Source organism: Labeo rohita, chromosome 5 (genome assembly GCF_022985175.1).
Source record: "Labeo rohita strain BAU-BD-2019 chromosome 5, IGBB_LRoh.1.0, whole genome shotgun sequence".
In the NCBI taxonomy this organism is placed as follows: Eukaryota; Metazoa; Chordata; class Actinopteri; order Cypriniformes; family Cyprinidae; genus Labeo; species Labeo rohita.
Window position 1 is genome coordinate 14496054 of NC_066873.1, and position 19026 is coordinate 14515079.

General features: G+C 35.3%; 1 protein-coding gene across 2 annotated transcripts in view; it reads left to right on the forward strand.

The window, feature by feature from the left end:
• Window positions 1-222: 222 nt before the first annotated feature.
• The window catches only part of jak2b (Janus kinase 2b), a 41143-nt gene continuing 22339 nt past the window's right edge, over window positions 223-19026 (forward strand). The window contains exons 1-4 of one of the 2 annotated variants that reach the window (XM_051109633.1): window positions 223-1021; window positions 12876-13119; window positions 17351-17474; window positions 17581-17698. In XM_051109633.1, coding sequence (XP_050965590.1) covers window positions 12918-13119; window positions 17351-17474; window positions 17581-17698 — 444 coding nt within the window. In that variant the 5' untranslated portion in view covers window positions 223-1021; window positions 12876-12917. Of the gene's footprint in view, window positions 1022-8254; window positions 8274-12875; window positions 13120-17350; window positions 17475-17580; window positions 17699-19026 lie in introns of those variants that run through there. The other variant, XM_051109634.1, reaches the window with a different exon arrangement.

A 19026-nucleotide genomic window follows, 5' to 3' on the forward strand; every position in this document is an offset into this window, starting at 1 on the left:
TCAGTATCAAGGACAAGTTCACCATCCTGACTTTCACTTGCTATTACTTAACCAAATCACTCAGCCAAAAGGTATTTCAAAATGACCAAATATAAAATGCACCACTAATCTAAAGAATCAGAGCTGGGAGGGTCTAGAGTTAATCATTGATTGTAATCAGATGAAGGTGATACAGCAAAGGGTCAGTGAATCACTCTACCGTTACAAACGGGCTGCGTTTAAAAACCTATAAGCGTTTCAGGGCGCCATAAGCAGATTTGGGGGAATCATAAGCTAGTTAGCTAAACCTGTGCTGTCCAAACATGCTGACTAATTAGGCAACACACTAGGTATTAAGACACTTCCCGCTGAGACTACGAGCGGCGTGTCAACTGCAGTAACCACAGGGCGCCACCTGCATATGAGACACCGAGACAGCAGGGAAACACACACACTGCGTGCTGGAAATCAAAACGCGTCTTCATTTTAAGCTTTTCGACAGAACAGACGAAAGAACGGTCCTTTAAAAACAGACGCAGATGTGGTTTGTTACAGCATGACCTGTTGGTAGTCTTAACTGTCAGGTCGGGTAAGTTAGCATGCTCGCTAGCTGTCACTCCACTGGCGATCTTAAGACATGTAGCGTTCTTAACATATCCGTCAGGTGGCTTTCTTTAAGAACATACACCGTCGTCTTTGTGTCCGTCTTAAGTTGAGACAGCATGCGTAAGTGCGAAACTCCTGCGATCATGTTTTGTAAATAAGAGGAACAGCAGCAGCACATGCTAACGCGCAGCTAGCCGTTTAAACTTGACCCCAAACATCTTAGCGAGCTGCGAACAAGTCAAATGTTACGACAGCTAACGGGATGGACACACGATCGACCCTCGCGTAAGTGACACCGAGCTACAAAATCTTTGGAGTAGAAGCAGCAGCATGGATTAAACGACTGTTTCGCTCGGATATTTGAAGTTTCGAGTGCGTTGATCATCACGCGAGTTGGCTAGCACTGCTCGCTAGCTCAGCAACCCCAAACAAGCAAGTAAGTATTTCTCTTGACACTAGTTGTTTTTGTTGTGCGAATGTGCTTCTTGCTTTAAAACACTCGGCCTTGTGTTTTGCAGCCTGTGAGGCCATATGTTGATGTTGTAGATTAGATTCAATGCATGCTGTCATGTATAATTCATATTTTTATGTAACGGCACAGCCGGTTTTGCATACTGGCAATGTCTACTCTTATTGTTGATAAATTAACCGAGTACACGAGTCTCTGTAACCTGAAGGAAATGTCAGCTCCCCTCATTTCACTTCTATTCATGCATAATTCATATACTGGTGTTTCTTCAGCTATGGGCACTTGTGGAAAATACATAAACAACCCTATCCAACACCCTGGAAAATAAACCTAACCCTAACCAATTTGTCCAGCCTCGGAGAAATATGCATCACGGCAGAATTGACACTTTTATATCTAAAAGTCAAGAACAGTGTGTTTTTTATCACGTTATGTTTATTGATTGAGATTAATGGCATTCTGTGTCCAGAATAGCATTTTAAACATTTTGTTTTGTAATAATATTGCATAAAATAAATATATATATATATATATATATATATATATATATATATATAAAGTATTTTTTGATTGATTTCATAGCTAGCATTTTATGTATCTTATAGGCTATTAAACTATGTTTTCACATATTTGCATCATTTTAGCTTAGCGGAAAGTAAAACTGTGCTGTTCATAAGAAAATTACAATAACATTTAATTTGTTAACATTAGTTAAGATGAACTAACAATGAAAAATACTTCTGAACTAATCTTAATTACTGTTAATTTTAACATTTACTGGTACATTGTTAAAATCAAAGGTTGTATCTTTTATTATTAATTAGCTTAAGCTGACATGAATGAAAAATAAACAGTAGTATTTTTAAGTTTAACATTTATTGAATTTACATCACATCTTATATTTCATCTCTTTGCAAACAGCGCTGTGTCCTTGATGATAAACAAACTAATGTTTGATGAAACACAACCATAATTTTTGGAAAACTGATCATTTTTAGACTGATCAATTATATTTCATTTGTTGTCTAAGTTTGCTTCTTGTTTCAAGCATGTTATGTAATTAAATGATAAATGTAACTAATTAGTCTCACAACAATTCCTAAGTTGATTAATCACAGAAATGTATGAAATTTTTGCATTGCAAGTTTTTTTAAATGTTTTGTTTAAAAATGTAAATAAGGCGTTTATTTAAAAATGCACTAACTTGCATAAAATATTTTAGATTTCATTTTATCATATGAATATAAATAAATGTTGACATATGAAAGTTTAAGGTTTTTGCAGAGATCTCTTTATCGCTCACACTGAATCCAAAAAAATAAAAATAATGTCCACAGCCAGAAGAAATATTAACCACATTTATTTTAGGAATAAAAATGTTATATAAACGACATATATAAATGAAATATAAATATATAAATTATATATGTAAAAAAAAAAAAAAAAAACGTATGTGCAAACCTCAGAAATGTAGATAGGAATAAAACTGGAAGGTTTGATGAATGCAAGTGCCTATAAGTAAAAAACATTGAAATTTACCGATGCAAATGGATGAAGTATAATAAAATAAACGCTTAAATATTTTGTGGAGTAGTCTTCCACTAGCCTGGAAGAAGCAAAGAAGCAAAATACGTCAAAACTGACCAGTGAATGGGAAAAAAAAACCCTCTATTTATACCTGCAACGTCTTACTTACATGTGTTTTTATAATAGATTTTCAAAACTTAAGATTCAAAGTAGCAAAAAAATCAAGATGGCATGGTAAAAAAAAGTTTCCAAGGCAGTGTTAATGTGCACTTCTTTGTTCAAAGTGTAAGTCTGTTTTAAAAATATTTTACTTAAAATCAAACCCTGTGACACATAAGTGCTTGAGAAGTGGTTAAATGCTGTATGTGCAATGTTTCTTTCAAAGGAACTCGAATAAACCCGTCAGCTCAAATCTGTTCTTGCATCTTGACCACGTAATAGTCTTCACACTGCAAAATGGTCATGTTAGGAATGAAGCGTGTGCTGTGGTTAGGCAACTGTGTTTGAAGGTGATGTTTCATTAAAAAAAAAAAAAAATCTCCCCCGCAGGAAGTTGAGTGCACTTACTTTGTCTTTTGCTGCAGATTGTCGCTCTGTTAAAGGTCTTTGCTCTTTTCAGTTCTCTGGATATTCTGTTCAGTGTTACAGAGTAGCTCGTTTCATCATGGGTTTTGCAAATGTGCAGTCTGTCAGGTTCTAAGTTTGTCGAGTTGTGCGGTTTGTACGTGAGATGTCTCTATATTGATTCAATTCAAAAGCCTGATAAGATACAAGAGCTTGAAAACACACAGTAACTCTTGGAGCCCTAAATTCAAAAGTCCACAAACAGCATTATTTGAAACCAAGCAGCCAAAATGACTCGTTCGGAACTTTTGCAACACATTTCCATCCATGTTTACACATCAGTGACGGGTATTGGGTGATCAGAAGCCTGGCCTAGATTTCAGTATGACATTTTCCTGCTGTTTTATGTGTCTTTGTAAATAGGGTTTACCAGTTCCAAATTTTCCAAACACTCACTGATGCTTCAGAAGGAAACATGATGCATTAAGGGGGTGAAAACGTCTTGAATTTGAAGATCAGGGTGAATTTAAATCATTTTGTCTTCTGGGAAACATGTAAGTATCTCCTGTAGCTTCTAAAGGGCAGTACTAAATTAATGCTATTTAGGCAAAATAAGAAAAATGTAGCCTACACATCTTCTGTTCAAAAGTTTTCAACCCCCCGGCTCTTAATGCATTGTGTTTCCTTATGAAGCATCAGTGAGCGTTTAAACCTTCTGTAATAGTTGTATATGAGTCCCTCAGTTGTCCTTAGTGTGAAAAGATGGATCTAAAAATAATTGTTGGACAGGGTTCAAATACACAAAAATGCTGAAGAACCAAAACATTTTCTAAAGAACTGCAGGCAGTTTAACTGTTCAGGGCAAACAAGGGACTCATGAACGACAATCACAAAAAAATAAAAAATAAAAAACACAGCTGTGGATCATTCAGGTAACAACACCGTATTAAGAATCAAGTGTATGTAAACTTTTGAATAGGGTCATTTTTTATAAATTCAACTATTATTTTTCTCTTGCGGACTACAGTAGTCAACATTTGAAGTGGATCAAAACCTTTTATCAAAGTTGTCCTAAAACCAAAACAATACCCATTATTGTCTTAGGACAACTTTGCTGAACTTTTTTGATCCACTTTGAATGTTGACTACTGTATAATTAAACATCTTTTTATTTGAAATATTTTATTCAGGTCAGTACTAAATAAAAAATAACATATATTTTGTATGATCCCTCTTATTTTGGTAAAATAATTAACATTTTGCAAATGTAAACTTGATCTCAACTGCGAATGTTTTGCAAAAAGACACATGATAACTATGTTTGATATGTAAATATTTGATGTTTTTGTACCATATTGGAATCAAAACTAGAAAATGAGCAGAATCAAAATCAAAATTGCTAAAATTCAAACGATACCCAGTGAAAACAGGCTTTGCATAGACAGTGTTATTTAAAAGATGATAGTCATCAAGTTATTATTAAAGGCTGTTAATAAAAGGTTTGCTCCATCTGAGTTTGCTCTTAGCGTCAAGTCATCTTATTTTTCTTCAATGATCCATGTGCGAATGAGTTGCTGTAGTACCTGCATCCCATAGAGAATTCCTAAACATAGAACGTGCACAAGGGGAATCTGAATGCGTGCAACAGTGCAAACAATAGTCAGTTATTAATAAATAAACACAATCAAGGTTCGTGTGTGGAGCAATCCAATATTCACATTGAACACATTGCAGGTTAAAGTCGATGTCTGTCTGTGTTGTTGGCCAAAAGCTTTTTAAACATTGTCGTCTGAGTCTGGTCAATCAGTCAAGGCCTGATGGTAAAACTATAGGCTTTTACTGTAAAAGCACAGCTGTCAGTTTAGTTGAAGTCACAACATTTCTTGTTCTTGGAGGAAATTTCGTCATGTTCTGATGGCCTTTGTGTCCAGTTTTTTAATGTTGCCATAGCAAACAGCAGCAATGATGACACTTCCAGCACTGATATTATTGCACTTCTTCAAAAATCAGTTCCTCTTATGCTGTGCTTCATGTGGTATTTGGCAATGGCACTAATCAAGCTATCTGAAATCATCAACCTGACCTATGCATAAAAAAGCTGATGGTTTTGATTCTCTAGAATGTCAGCTGTAAGAAGAAACTGTAGCTAAAAAAAAAAAAAAAAAAACTAGGGTTTGTTACCTCCATTTTGTGGAAATGTCAAAACATGTATAATGGCATGTTTTTATTTATACATGTTTTGACATTTCCACAAAATGGAGGTAACAGACCCTAGTTTTTTGATCAGACAAACAGCATATTACTGCTGAGTTAATAATATTGATTAATCAATCTTTATTTTGTATTAAATCCCAAGAGTCAATCTTGACATCTATGCTATTTTCAGTTGAAGTGTGAACAAACATTAGGCTTATAAGTTTACTAGTATTTTATCACAATTACAAACAATAAATGCAGTTTTGATGCTTTTTAATATAGCCTGACAGATTTCTGTTACTGCCTCATGAACCAATAATCTCTTCTTCAATACTAGACTATATTAGAATGAAATAAACCTGAATGAACAGATTTTGAAAGAAAGAGTACAACTTAAATGAAATGTATCGTGTCTATTGTAATCTCTCAGTTTGTGTTTCAGCTGTGGAAAGATGTCAATAAAACTGTTTGAAAACAGTATGTCACATAAGGTGACATTTACCTATTATTACCTAAATATTAGTTAGCTTTAAATACAACAAAAAAAAAAAAAACCTACAGAGAAGAATTTGGCTAATTATATGCACCGTACATATTCATTATATTTTTACTTAAAGGATAAGTTCACTTCCAGAATAAAAACTTCTTGATAATTTACTCACCACTATGTCATCCAGGATGTTTATGTCTTTCTTTCTTCAGTTGAAAAGAAATTAAGGTTCTTGAGGAAAACATTGCAGGATTTTTCTCCATATAGTGGACTTTAGTGGGGATCAATGGATTGAAGGTTCAGATTGCAGCTTCAATGGGCTCTACATGATCCCAGCCAAGTAATAAGGGCCTTGTCTAACGAAACAATCTGACATTTTCTAAAAAAATATTAAATTTATATAGTTTTTAATCACAAATGCTCATTGTGCACTAGCTCAACCCCATGTATTATCATGCACACGTGATGTAGGCTGAAGTACCGACCCAGTGTTTACAAAGCGAACGTGCAAAGAAAGTCAAACACCCTTTACGAAAAAAGGTAAAATGACGATGTTGGACTATTTTGAAGCTGGAAGAGAAAATGAGATGAGAGAGTTTTTCGCCCAACCCTACATTTCTTAACCAAAGTACACAGACCAAGAATTAACCACATGTGACATTTCCAATGTGATTATGCAATACATGAAGACACGCATGCACATTGCGGAGCTAGCGTAAGATGAGCATTGAATATAAATTTTATTTTATTTTATTATTTATTTATTTTTTTTTATTTGGAAGGAAGACATGAACATCTTTGGTGACATGGAGGGAGTAAATTATCATGAAATTATTATTATATAAGTGAACTAATCCTTTAATTTCTTTAAATATCACTCGGGCAAATCAAGAACCATGGCTGCCAGCAGCCAATCAAATTTCAGATAAATATAAATAACAGATTTAGAGATGTAACCCTCATCTTGACACTAGATAAGAAATCCTTTTAGGTGTAATAATATTTCCAAAAGTTTCAGTGTTTTCTGTCAGTTGTGGGTTTTTTTTTTTATTTTTATTTTTTTTTTTTTATGCTGTTTCATCAGACCCTGCCTCACAGAATCAGTGGAGATTTAAGACTGTCAACTTCATAGTACTAACAGCCTATATGTGAAAAAATCGTGGCAGTTGTATCTACCTGAGCTATTTGTGTCTACTGCTTGTGACTTGAATTTCATTTTACATTTCTAGACTGTTTGGTATTTTGATTTTGTTTTATGTGGCTTTTTGTTTATTTCCTGCAGTTTTAGTTGTATTATGCTGTGTATTGGCTGAGGATTGACTGTACTGAGGATTGTTCTCTCAAAAGCCTCAGAGGGGTCAGTTGTTTGTTCTTTTTTAGTTTCTCTTAATGGAGAAGAGCATGTAATATCAGACAGTGGCAGAGGTTTATGAGCAATCTATGGTGGTGCATGACTTGGCCAACATCAAATGACTATATTGCAATACATTATATATCAAGTAAACAGTATAAGCTTGTAAATATACTGTTCACACCCTGATGGAAGTCCAGTATTGTACTATTCATATGGAGACAGGTACAATTCTTATGTGGCTGTGTTCACATGGTAAGTGTTTTGACAAATTTACTATGTATGACTCTCACATGATTTGGTTTCAGATGATCTGATATGAAATTTCTTGGGTTATATTGATATTTGATCATCTATGTGTTGTTGTGGCTACTGGTAACAAGTAATTGACATTTATTTAATTAAACCTAAAGCAACTAGCTAGATTTAAAAATCGTTTGGGTTACTGAATACAGAAACTGATGTTAGAGTCTAAATTTTGCTTGCATGTAATGGGTCTAACTCTTAACTTAGCTTTCGAAATTGCAAGATTGCTTTCGGTATGTGAAAAGTCAGATGCAAATAGATGTATGTGGGTGTTCACACAGGACACATTTATGTGTTCGAAAAGAGTGGAGGGCCAGAGATGTCTGTCCTATGAGCTGACCCTTCGCAAAGACTTGCCCTCCATAGTTAAAAAAAACATAGCGGAGCAAAGAGGACACTAACAACACACCAACAGACCAGAGAAAGCAGGTTGCTTTGGTATTACACCGTCAAATTTTGCAGTTTTGTAAGAAATTCAAAGAATAAGTAGCGTTTTGTGGCTCTTTAACGTGTCGCAACAGATCGCTGTAGCACCTCAGGTCAAGCAGTATATCAGCCGAACATCTCTTCCTCTTTATAGCACAAAATAAACATGAATGGACATCAGAAGGTATCTTGTTTCAACAATGAGAAGATGTCGATATAACCATTTTTCAAGTTCAAGTCCACTGACGTTATTCTCCTCTCCTGTCTGGTTTGTTTTTCAGACAAAATGGCAGATTCTGCATTATGATTGGTCAGATCAAAACTGACGAAGAGTGAATTAAAAAAAAAGTGAGAGCCAGGTACAGATCATACGGCTTTGGCAAGATGACATCTCTTTAAATTATTTTTATGAAGCGTCAGGATATCAATTCAGTTCATGCTTACATACTGAGCACATGAAACTAGGAAACTAATTACGTACACACAACTGGTACAAGCTGGTAGCTACCATAGCTAGTACCGTAGCTATCAAGTTATTGGTTAAAATTATCATTAACAATAAAAATTCGTAGAAAATACAAATCTTATAAATAAAAATTATAAATTATGATTGCCATTAATTCCACTATTGGCATCTATAATAAATTTATTTGGTTCCTGGTATATTGTGCACCTCTGCTTTGTATTTGTTTTGTGTTTGGTTTTGTTTTTATTTACTTAAAGGGGTCTTCGGATGCTAAGTTCACTTTTTCATGTTGTTTGATTAATGACATTTTTCATTAATGTGTGTTGGCAGTGTATGTACAAATCTACCCTATAATGATAAAAATCCATGCAGTGGTTTTTAATTAATCTGTAAAAATAAATTTTAAAATCGAGCCGTTCCCAGATGCCTGTCGTTGTGCCGTCACACCAATAGAGGCCGCTCCCACGATAGTTGATTGACATGAGCCCTTACCTCAGATCAGCTGTAACAGTACAGTAACTTTCCTTGTTTCGATGGCAAAGCAGGGAGGTAAGTTAGACAAGAATATCTCTGATTTAGCGATTGTTGTGTTGCTGGATGTAATAATGAACATAGTGGTCATCATTTACTCCCGACATCTGAGCCGCTGAAGATGCAGTAGATTACACTTGTTTGTGAATGGAATGCAGCTCCCAAACTACATATATCTGTCTATGTTCACGCGAGTCATTCATGATCCAGCTTCACTTACAGCAGAAGTGAGTATAAGCGTTTTTTTATGAATCTTTCGATTGCCTTTCCTTATAACGTGGTAGTTAGTTAGTTTAGCGGCTAAATGCAGCTAAAGTAAACAAGATCGTCACTCCACAGAGTGAAGAGAGGAGCGGGGTGAGCAGAGCTCATTTGCATTTAAAGTAACAACCCCTTAGAATGAGATGATTTTTGCAGAGCTCATTTTGACTAGGTAAAAAGGTGTTGTTTTACACTACCATTGAGAATTTTTAATCAAAGTATATTTGAGACTTTTCATTAAGACCCTAAAGAATCATATCAACTTGTGGAAAATGGGCATCCGATGACCCCTTTTAAAGGGCACCTATTATGCCCCTTTTTACAAGATATAATATCTGGTGTCCCCAGAATGTGTCTGAAGTTTTAACTCAAAATACCCAACAAATAAATTATTGTAACTTCTGGAGAATGTCATTTTTGGGGCGTGTCTAAAAAAAGAGCTGCATATTCCCACCCCGTCTTCAGAAGTGGCTGTAGTGTATATATCTCTGCTTTGCATACCTACAGCTATAAACTGTTGGTAGGAGGAACCAAGAGCATGAACAAAGAAATAGTAAAACAAACTGATAAAAACAATAAAACAAAGACACAAATTAAATAAACAGTGCTTTAATTTTTCATGGAGGTCTACTAACATTTTTTTTTCAGGTGCAATATACCCTACTAAAGAAATCAAATAAAATAACCAAATGTAATGCAACACTGGATGGTTTTCATTGTATAATTTGGTAGATTAATGCTTATTAAAGCTAACGTATTCAGATTAAGGGCTGTGAGGGATTTTCTCTGGCATGCTATTTACGCACAGATGTTGATTTTGGCGTGCATATGATACACACGTGTTTGGCGTGCATATAATACGCAATTGTAGGTGTTTGTGTGATGCACTTTTTTTTTTTTTGTTTTTTTTGTAGTTTTGTTTTGGGCTTTTGTGGCTTTAATGGACAGGACAATAGAGAGATGACAGGAATGTACTGGGCAGAGAGAGAGGAGCGGAATCGGCAAAGGACCTCGAGACGGGAATCGAACTCGGGTTCATGTGTGTATAAATAAGGGAATGTTTCTACCGCACTGCCGACTACTAAAATGAAGCAGCCGAGAGAACGAGATTTGTATTTTCTTTTTCTTTGGCTATCTGAGTCTAAAATCTGAAAACAATCTGAGAGAGAGAGAAATAATAACATGATTTTAAATATTACTTTGACTGTTAGAATAACACTTGCACTAGAACAACATTTGCCTGTAGGTTTTTTTTTTTTTTTTTACAGGTTACAATACAAAGGTATTAAGATATGAATCTGTTTTTATTATTATTATTATATTTTATAATATTGTTTTCAATTTACTTATCTTTTGAGGCTGGTTATTTGTCACCTATGGTATCGACTGCCCTATGGTATCGATACCGAGGTAATACATTCTGGTGTCATACCAAAGCCAAAATTAAGGTATCGAGTCATCCCTATGTATGACAGACATATCTGTGAGTCAGGAATAGGCAACGTCATTCCTGGAGTGCTGATGTCCTGCAAAGTTTAGTTCCAACCCTGAAAAAAACCTCACCTGCCTGTAGCCCTAGTAATTCTGAAGACCTTGATTAGCTTGTTCAGGTGTGTTTGATCTGAGTTGGAACAAAACTCAAGTCATCGGCACTCCAGGACCGGCGTTGCCTATGCCTGTGCTGAGTCCTTGAACACAGTGTTAATCAGAATGCATTCACTGCTCAAAAAACACAGTTTTTTTCAGTGCTGAGTTCTGCAAGTGCACGAATCCTCTTATTATAACAAAGAGCAGACACTATGTAACTAGGAGATTCTTTTAATGATTGTTAAGGGAGTGTGCAAATGTGATACTGATTCAATACAACAGTTCAATAAACAAGTTAATATTAAGTGACTTAAATTGTCTGACTGTAACACTGTTTTATGATTTTGCTCTATTTCATTGAAAATAGTTTCAAACAGTCACAGCTGTGCAACGGTGCATCTCTAAAAGCAAACATGTCGTTTTTGAATGAATGTGCGTTTTAAACAAATCCAGTGAGTCAGTGATTCATGATTACCTATTCATAAAGACAGTAGTCCAATCCCAATGTGCATACTATCCACCCTGTCTGCCCTAAATAGTACTGAAAATTACTACTATCACACAGAATTTCAGATGGATGGTAGGCACACTGGGATGCAGGCAGTCACTTGCTTCATTCCTAAATGAATCAGGCTTTGGAATGAATCAATTGTTTGAATGATTCAGTGATAAAAATCAAGTGACTTGCTGCCACCTACTGGCAGTTTTAGTTTCATTTTTAAAGTATAATTTCAGTTATTTAAATAATCTCTATGTTCAAAAATGTATATTTAAAACCATAATCTCAACATTTATTTATGAATTTAATTGCACTCATGCCACCTCTGAGCCTCGTTAAACATCTGAAAATACACCTACAAGCTATTTTTGTTTCTCTGTACCACCTCCGTCTGTAGTATAAATAAATTTTGCTAATGCTAATTTCATATGATTGGTAACTTCTTATTCTCCTTGTTCTTATTCTACTGTTTTAATTAGAAATTTTAAAAAGCTTCTAAATGGAATTTAAATTTTACATGACAAAAAAAATAAAAAAATAAAAAAATAAATAAATAAAGCCCCTGTACATCACTTTAAGGAGTCAAATATCACCTCGCAATGGGAAGGGTAATTTTTGATCTGAATTTTTAATTATTGATCAGAAGGTACTCCTGAATCTTTAAACTGGGAGAACAGGTGCTCCTAAAAAGAAGAGCAAGCGTAGAGCCCTGGTACATATGAGAAGCCAAATACACCAAAATTGGGGTGAAACAGCACAATGTTGCAGAACTCAGGAAGACGTGTTTGCTAGCGTCACTAAAGTAAAAATGCGGCACTGATCAATTCAAATTCTTTGAATAGCGCACGCACACAAATGCGGTTAAAACATTAGCTAAGCACCATAATGATGTGACTTTCACAAAGCAGTCTGGAGTGAAATGATTTGCGCAGACATATTTGGGTCGATTTTGAGGCTCATTACCTTGAAAAATAAAAGTAATCCACTGTCTTCAGTGGCTCAGATATTGGGAGAAAATGAAGACTCTTATGTATACCTCCAAACACAGAACACTGCGATTGCTTATGAGACATTGTTCATGTTGCAGCTGCTCAAGCACAGAGAAAATGGAGGACGATTGAGGGAGGGAACTATGGCAATGCAGGACTGTCAGTCAGCCGCCGTGGGCGGGGCCTAAATAATCTGATGTCACACTGCTTAGAGAATCAGAACGACATGTATAGTGAGACTGATTTGGTTGATTGCAAAATAAGGAGTGGGTGTGTTTTTGTCATTGTAGGGTGGTTGTGTTCAAACACCATGTAAAAGTGGATTTTGCATAATAGGTGCCCTTTAGGGCTTTTTAAAAAAAAAATTTAAGTCTTTGAAATTTGTTGGCAGACGTGATCAAATGAATTGCTTCTGAAGTCCTCAAAAGACTTTGGGTGTGATGTTTGAATGTGAAATTTGCATTTGCACTGATGCTGAAGTTCACTTGAAGGAGTTGTTTGATAATCCATTCATTTCCTTGTATTGTCTTTGTACAACAAAATATATCACGCAAATGTGTTCTGTCATATTAGTAGCCATCTACTGGTAATCTGACTGTGCTCTCTTTCTCCACATGTCCACCACCAGGTGAATGTTGCTCTTTTGTCTCTCATCGCTTGTGTCTCTGTGATGGACATGGAGACAGCCGTCTGTGAGCCGCTTTACCAGAACGGTGACGTCCACCATGAGGAGCTTTGCCCAAAGCAGCCCACGGTTCTCAGCGTCCACCTCTACCACAGCAGCCGGAGCGACGCTAACTGCACCCCTCTCTGTTACCCACCGGGAGAATACATCACCGAACAGCTCATTATCAACGCTGCCAAGGAATGCGGTCAGTCATATAGTACAGAAAAGAAGCTAAAAATGTATTTTGAGCTTACGAAGTAGATGTGGATTATACATTCTGATAAAGAATAACTAATTATTCAACACAGTAAGCACTGTGTTCTTCCCAGATGCAATGTGATCAATCTCTTCCATGACGTTTTTGTCCAAAGGAGACGTGACCGTGACAAAAATCTCACAACAAGACATTTTATCGGTTGCTTGGTATCCAAATTTGTTTTGTTGCACTGGGTAGGCTCTTTCACTGTGAAATTTCATTTTATCAAAATTTTTGATGCTCACGGCTGTGTATCAAACAAAAATGATCACACAATATGTCACATGACGTTTTTGCTTTCAGTGTGAACAGAAATAGGAAAACTTGTCACGTTGCGGTGGGTCAGAACACGTGTTACAATGATTTAAAAAAAAAATTAAAAAAGTTTACCAGCCTGATGTTATGTTCTTAATACTCATATATACAAATTGATTATTGATAACACAGCGTCTTCAGTTTTTTTTATACCTATCAGGGAAAGATGTTTTTTTTTTTATCTTACTTACTGCGATTATTGTGTAAACAGTCAGTTATTGGGGACACGTTGGGGATTCTCACATCAGTCTGGTGCAGTATTGATGGCTTATATAATACAAGATCCTGTCAGTCCACCTGTGTTTACTGTTTAATAAAGATAAACATCAGCCCAGGAGCCATCAGCTCATCCCCAGCAGGGTATTGGTGACAGACGTCTGATGGTATTTCAAGATGTCTTTTTTTTTTTTTTGGCAGTCTTCCTTCATATCATTTCAACTGCTATGCATGCTGCTGCTATTAAAATAACCTGAAAGGGCTAGTAAGTGCATATGTGATTGATATCAATCATCCTAAAGAGATTTATAGAAGCAGCTTCATTTGACTAGGCACTTAATGAAATGGTTTACCCAAAAATAAGAATTCGGTCATTAATTACTCACCCTCATGTTGGTCCAAACCCGTTAGACCTTAGTTTGTCTTCGGGATTATCTATTATCTAAATATGTGTTCCGAAGATGAATGAAGGCCTTACGGGTTTGGAACGACATGAGGGTGAGTAATTAATGACTGAAATTTCATTTTTGGGTGAACTATCCCTTTAAGGAAATTCATTTTTATTTAGTTAGAGGGTTTCATTGCATCCAAACATCAACTACTAAATAGTTTTTACCATTTAAAAAAAAAAGGCCTTTTCACACTTAAAATGAATTTTTACCTTTTTAGAAGTGTGTAACTTAAAATAACTGTTTTCTATTTTAATATATTTAAGAATATATATTTTAATATGTAATTTATTTCTATCATTTGTCATGAATCATTCTAATAATATTTTAATAAGGAAAATTCTATTCTAATAATAAACTAGTTAATAGGGCTGGGTTTCAACAAAAATTTCATGATTCAATTTGATTCTGATTCACAAGCTTGCAATTCGATTCAGATTTTGGATATATATCAGGTACAGTACATGCCAAATTTTCAACTAAAGCTGTAAAATATCAGTCAGTTGGTACTGCATTACTGTAGTATTGAAGGTTAATATTAACTGATTTGTATACAAATGCTTAAATTACACTCAATTAAGTTTTTTATAATAATAATGTTACAATTAAATAATTATATTTCTAGTCCAATTTGTTTTTTGAAATAGAAACATTTAAACGGTGGCTGTCGTCAAAACTTGACAGATTTATTCAAACAACTATAATGAATACTCCTCTCATTTCATTTTTCAAGCTAACTAACGAGTTTATGGTCACCCAATATGTTTTTTCTGAGGTAGATGTTAGGGGCGGGAATCTATTGGTACCTCATGATTCAATTCATAATTATTCTTGTCCTCATGATTTACATTTACATTACATTACGCTTTTAAATGTTGTTTGAACATTAGTGTGTGTTCGCAGTGTATGTACAAATCTAACCTGTAATGATAAAAATCCATGCAGTGGTTTTTAATTAATCTGTAAAAATAATATACCCTTTTTCAAATCGAGCCATTCTCAGATGCCTGTCAGTGTGCCGTCACACAGACCGAGGCCACTCCCACGATAGTTGATTGACATGAGTGTTTTACCTCAGATCAGCTGTAACAGTCCACCCTCTTTGTTTCGATGCCGGAGCAGGGATGTAAGTTAGACAAGAATTGAGCGATTGAGGTGTTGTGTTGCCGGATGTAATAATGAGCGTAGTTGTCGTCATTTACTCCCGACATCTGAGCTGCTGAAGATGGAGTGGATTATGTTTGTTTATGAAGAGAATGCACCTCTCAATCTACATATATCCATCTATGTTTGCGTGAATCATTCGTGATCCAGCCTCACTTACAGCAGAAGTGAGTATAAGGGTTTTTTTTGTGAATCTTTGCGATCGCCTTTCCTAATAATGTGTAGTTAGCAAGTTTAGCGGCTAAACGCACCTAAAGTAAACAGACTCATCACTCCACAGAGAGAAGAGAGGGGCGGGGCGATCAGAGTTCATTAACATTTAAAGCAGCCTCGACCAGAATGAGATGATTTTTGCAGAGCTTATTTTGGCAAGGTAAAAAGGTTGTTGTTTTACACAACCAGTGAGAATTTTTAACCAAAGTATATTATAGACTTTTCATTAAGACCCTAAAGAATCATATCAACTTATGGAAAATGGGCATCCGATGACCCCTTTAAATCCAAAAACACACCAGTCTCTAGTATGGGTAGTCCTGACTCAAGAAATCAATGTTTCCTATTTACTATTGACTTTTAATTTCCTAATAAATCTAAAATATTGTATACTTCTCATTAGGGATGTGTCTGAATCCGGTCATACCATGTTCGTAAATGAAATAACGTACTACGAAACCCCTAAATACAAAATGGGAGGAAAAAATATATTTCACTGTTTTCTCTCGCAGTTATATAGTTAGGTTTATTAAACTGTATATAAATTGTGGGCATCAAGCTGTTATTAATATGCGGCGCGTTTGCATTTTACTTTCACTTTCGAGATTTGCGATCACACGGAGTGACAGTAGTCCTACTTACCACATATTTTACAAGATTAGATGTTTGTCAGTGGTGCTCAGGCTCTGCAGATCATTCACCATCGTCCTATCAGTCATCGCTCCTTAGTCTGTTTATGTGTTAAGTGAAATATGTATTATGTGTTCTAATGTAACAGGCTACCGCTAGCAAGAGGCTAACCATGTCTGTTTAGTGGCTCTGTAGAACGCGTTGTTAGTTTTCCGTGCCTTTCCGAATACTTTCCATAATAACAAAAGATCAGTAATCACTAATATTTTTCCAAACACTTGCCCTCGCTGAAAATGGGGCAGGATGTATTTGTTTTGCCTCCTCCATTACTGTTGCTGTTTTGTTCCAACATCATCATGCTATTATTATTATTATTATTATTATATTAACTGTAAAATCATTTTTTGAAATTTATGAATCAATGCAAATCGCTAGAAGACTAAATCGCGATTCATATGTAAATCTTTTTTTTTTTTTTTTTTTTTTTTTTTTTTTCTTCCCCTCCCAACCCTAGTAAATGTGACGTTAAGTGACATTGTTAACTAGCTGTTAAATTGAGGTCTTTGTGTGGTTGAAACACTGATTGAGCAATTACAGTATGCGGATCTCAATAAGTTGTACTCTTTCTTTTAACATACTTTCGGATATTTGTTCGTTTATTTTGAGATGTAACTGGTATTAAAGCGGAGCAGACGTTTAGTTCGTTCCTCTCTTGAAGCAATCTATTAATCCACTTTGAGCATTGCATTTATTGTTTGAATACTGTAATAAAAAGGACAAAATTTGAAATCTGAGACTTTGTTTTTATGTCAAAAGTAATAAAGCACAAAGCTCATTTTGATTTATGGGAGGTACGCTACAGTGTTCTGTTCATCGACTGAAGACAGGCTAGACTAATTGATTCTTGGGATTTAAGAATCAATATTGTTTTGTAAAAATGAGAATCGATTAAAATCGAGAAATATGTTTGTTTGTTTGTTTTGTTTGTTTGTTTTTTTACCTCAGCCCTATTAGCCAATGCCACAAATGTACTAGTTGCACCACTGGCGACCCATCTTTAGTTTACATGTGCAGGCTTTTCTCATTTTACACCTGGTGTTTTGGTGTGGAAAATGTTTGCGTTTGTGTTTAGGTCTTAAGGCTACTGTTGTGTCTGTCTCTTTTGTCTCACTATGTTCATGTGTCTCTCACAGGAGTGTCTCCAGTCTACTGCAGCCTGTTTGGGCTGTACAAAGAAGACGAAAGGGTCTGGTTATCACCCAATTATGTTCTCCATTTAGACGAAACCGCCAATGAGCATTTGTTATTCAGAATTAGGTAACACTCTCAGCTCCATCTTTCACTTGAATAAACCGTTTAATATTATTTTATGGCTTTTGTCTTTTTCAGCCTGCGATTTAGTGACTGTGATATTTTCCATCAGGTACTATTTTCCCAGCTGGTACAGTTCTGGGGCGTCCCGAGCGTACCGCTATGGAGTGACTAAAGGGTCTGAGAGTCCTGTCCTGGATGACTATGTAATGTCTTACCTCTTTGCTCAGGTGAGGCTTCCCCACACGTCAGCATTGTAATAAAGAAATGACCTTTAATTGGGAAGTAAGTGTTATTTTTGCTCTCGGTGGATACTGAATCACCATAGCAACTGTGTTTTACAATTACACTTAGTTTGGCCTGAAATCTGAGCATATCTTCTCTAATTGAGCACATCCATATATAATTTAATTGCAGTTTAGCCTAGATTATCTTCTCAGAGAACAGACAGTCTTGGTTTCGGATTTTAGAGTGTGTAAATGTGAATTACACTAGTGTATATCTGCATGGACAAAGGCCCCTATTTACTAAACAAATGATAAATAAAGGAAACTCATGCTGGTCGCTCTCTGACTCTACTGAGTGGGCTTGTTTCGTGGCGCCTGTTCGTCTTCCACCAACAGTCTGGTATGCGATGACTGTCACTGAAGAGAACGTCATTGATCTCTGTTTTTTTTTTTTTTTTATATTCATAACTATCAAGTGTCACTTTCGCAAGGACATATTAAAGGTAGTTCGATGTTTTACGTTGTCTGAAGAACGTGTTTCCGTGAAAATCGCAGCCACCTTTGAAACAAGTACCTGTTTAGAATCTTTAGTATAGCGAGTAAGAAGGCAATGGCTGCAAGCAGTTTAATGACTGGATATAATACATAATGTTTTTGTGATAGAAAAGCTCATTTTTGCTTTAAGTTAAAGTCTCATTTGTTTTCACTGCTATGGGGAGATTGTATATCCCCTATACATTTAGATTTTGTTTAGCTGAATACAATAAAAATAGACTAATTAGTGACTTGGCAGATATTCTATAGGGGTTGGGTTAAAATGTTTTGGTTGTGGGTTTGTTCGCTGATGGTTAGGTATCTTTTTATTATTACTATTATTTCTGTAATTTGACTGTTATTGTCAAAAGTTGTCAAAACCATTTTTTTAAGGAGAATGCATGGCAGGGTTATAAAATCCCTTTTGTAATGTAATTAATCATGTTTTTTTTAATACTTAGGTCTAAGGAGTCTCTTATGGTCATAAAGGCTGTATTTATTTGATCAAAAATATAGAAAAAAATAATGTTATGAAATATTATTGCAATTTCTAATATTGGTTTACTATTTTAATATACTTTAAAATTTAATTTATTTTCTGTGACACAGCGCTGATTTTTCAGCATCATTCAGTGTCACATTATCCTTCAGAAATCATTCTGATATGCTGATTTATTATCAATGTTGGAAGCAGTTGTGCTGCTTAATATTTTTTGGGACCTGTGATACATATTTCAGAATTCTTTGATAAAAAGTTAAAAAGATCAGTTTTTGTTAAATTATTATTTTTTTTTAAA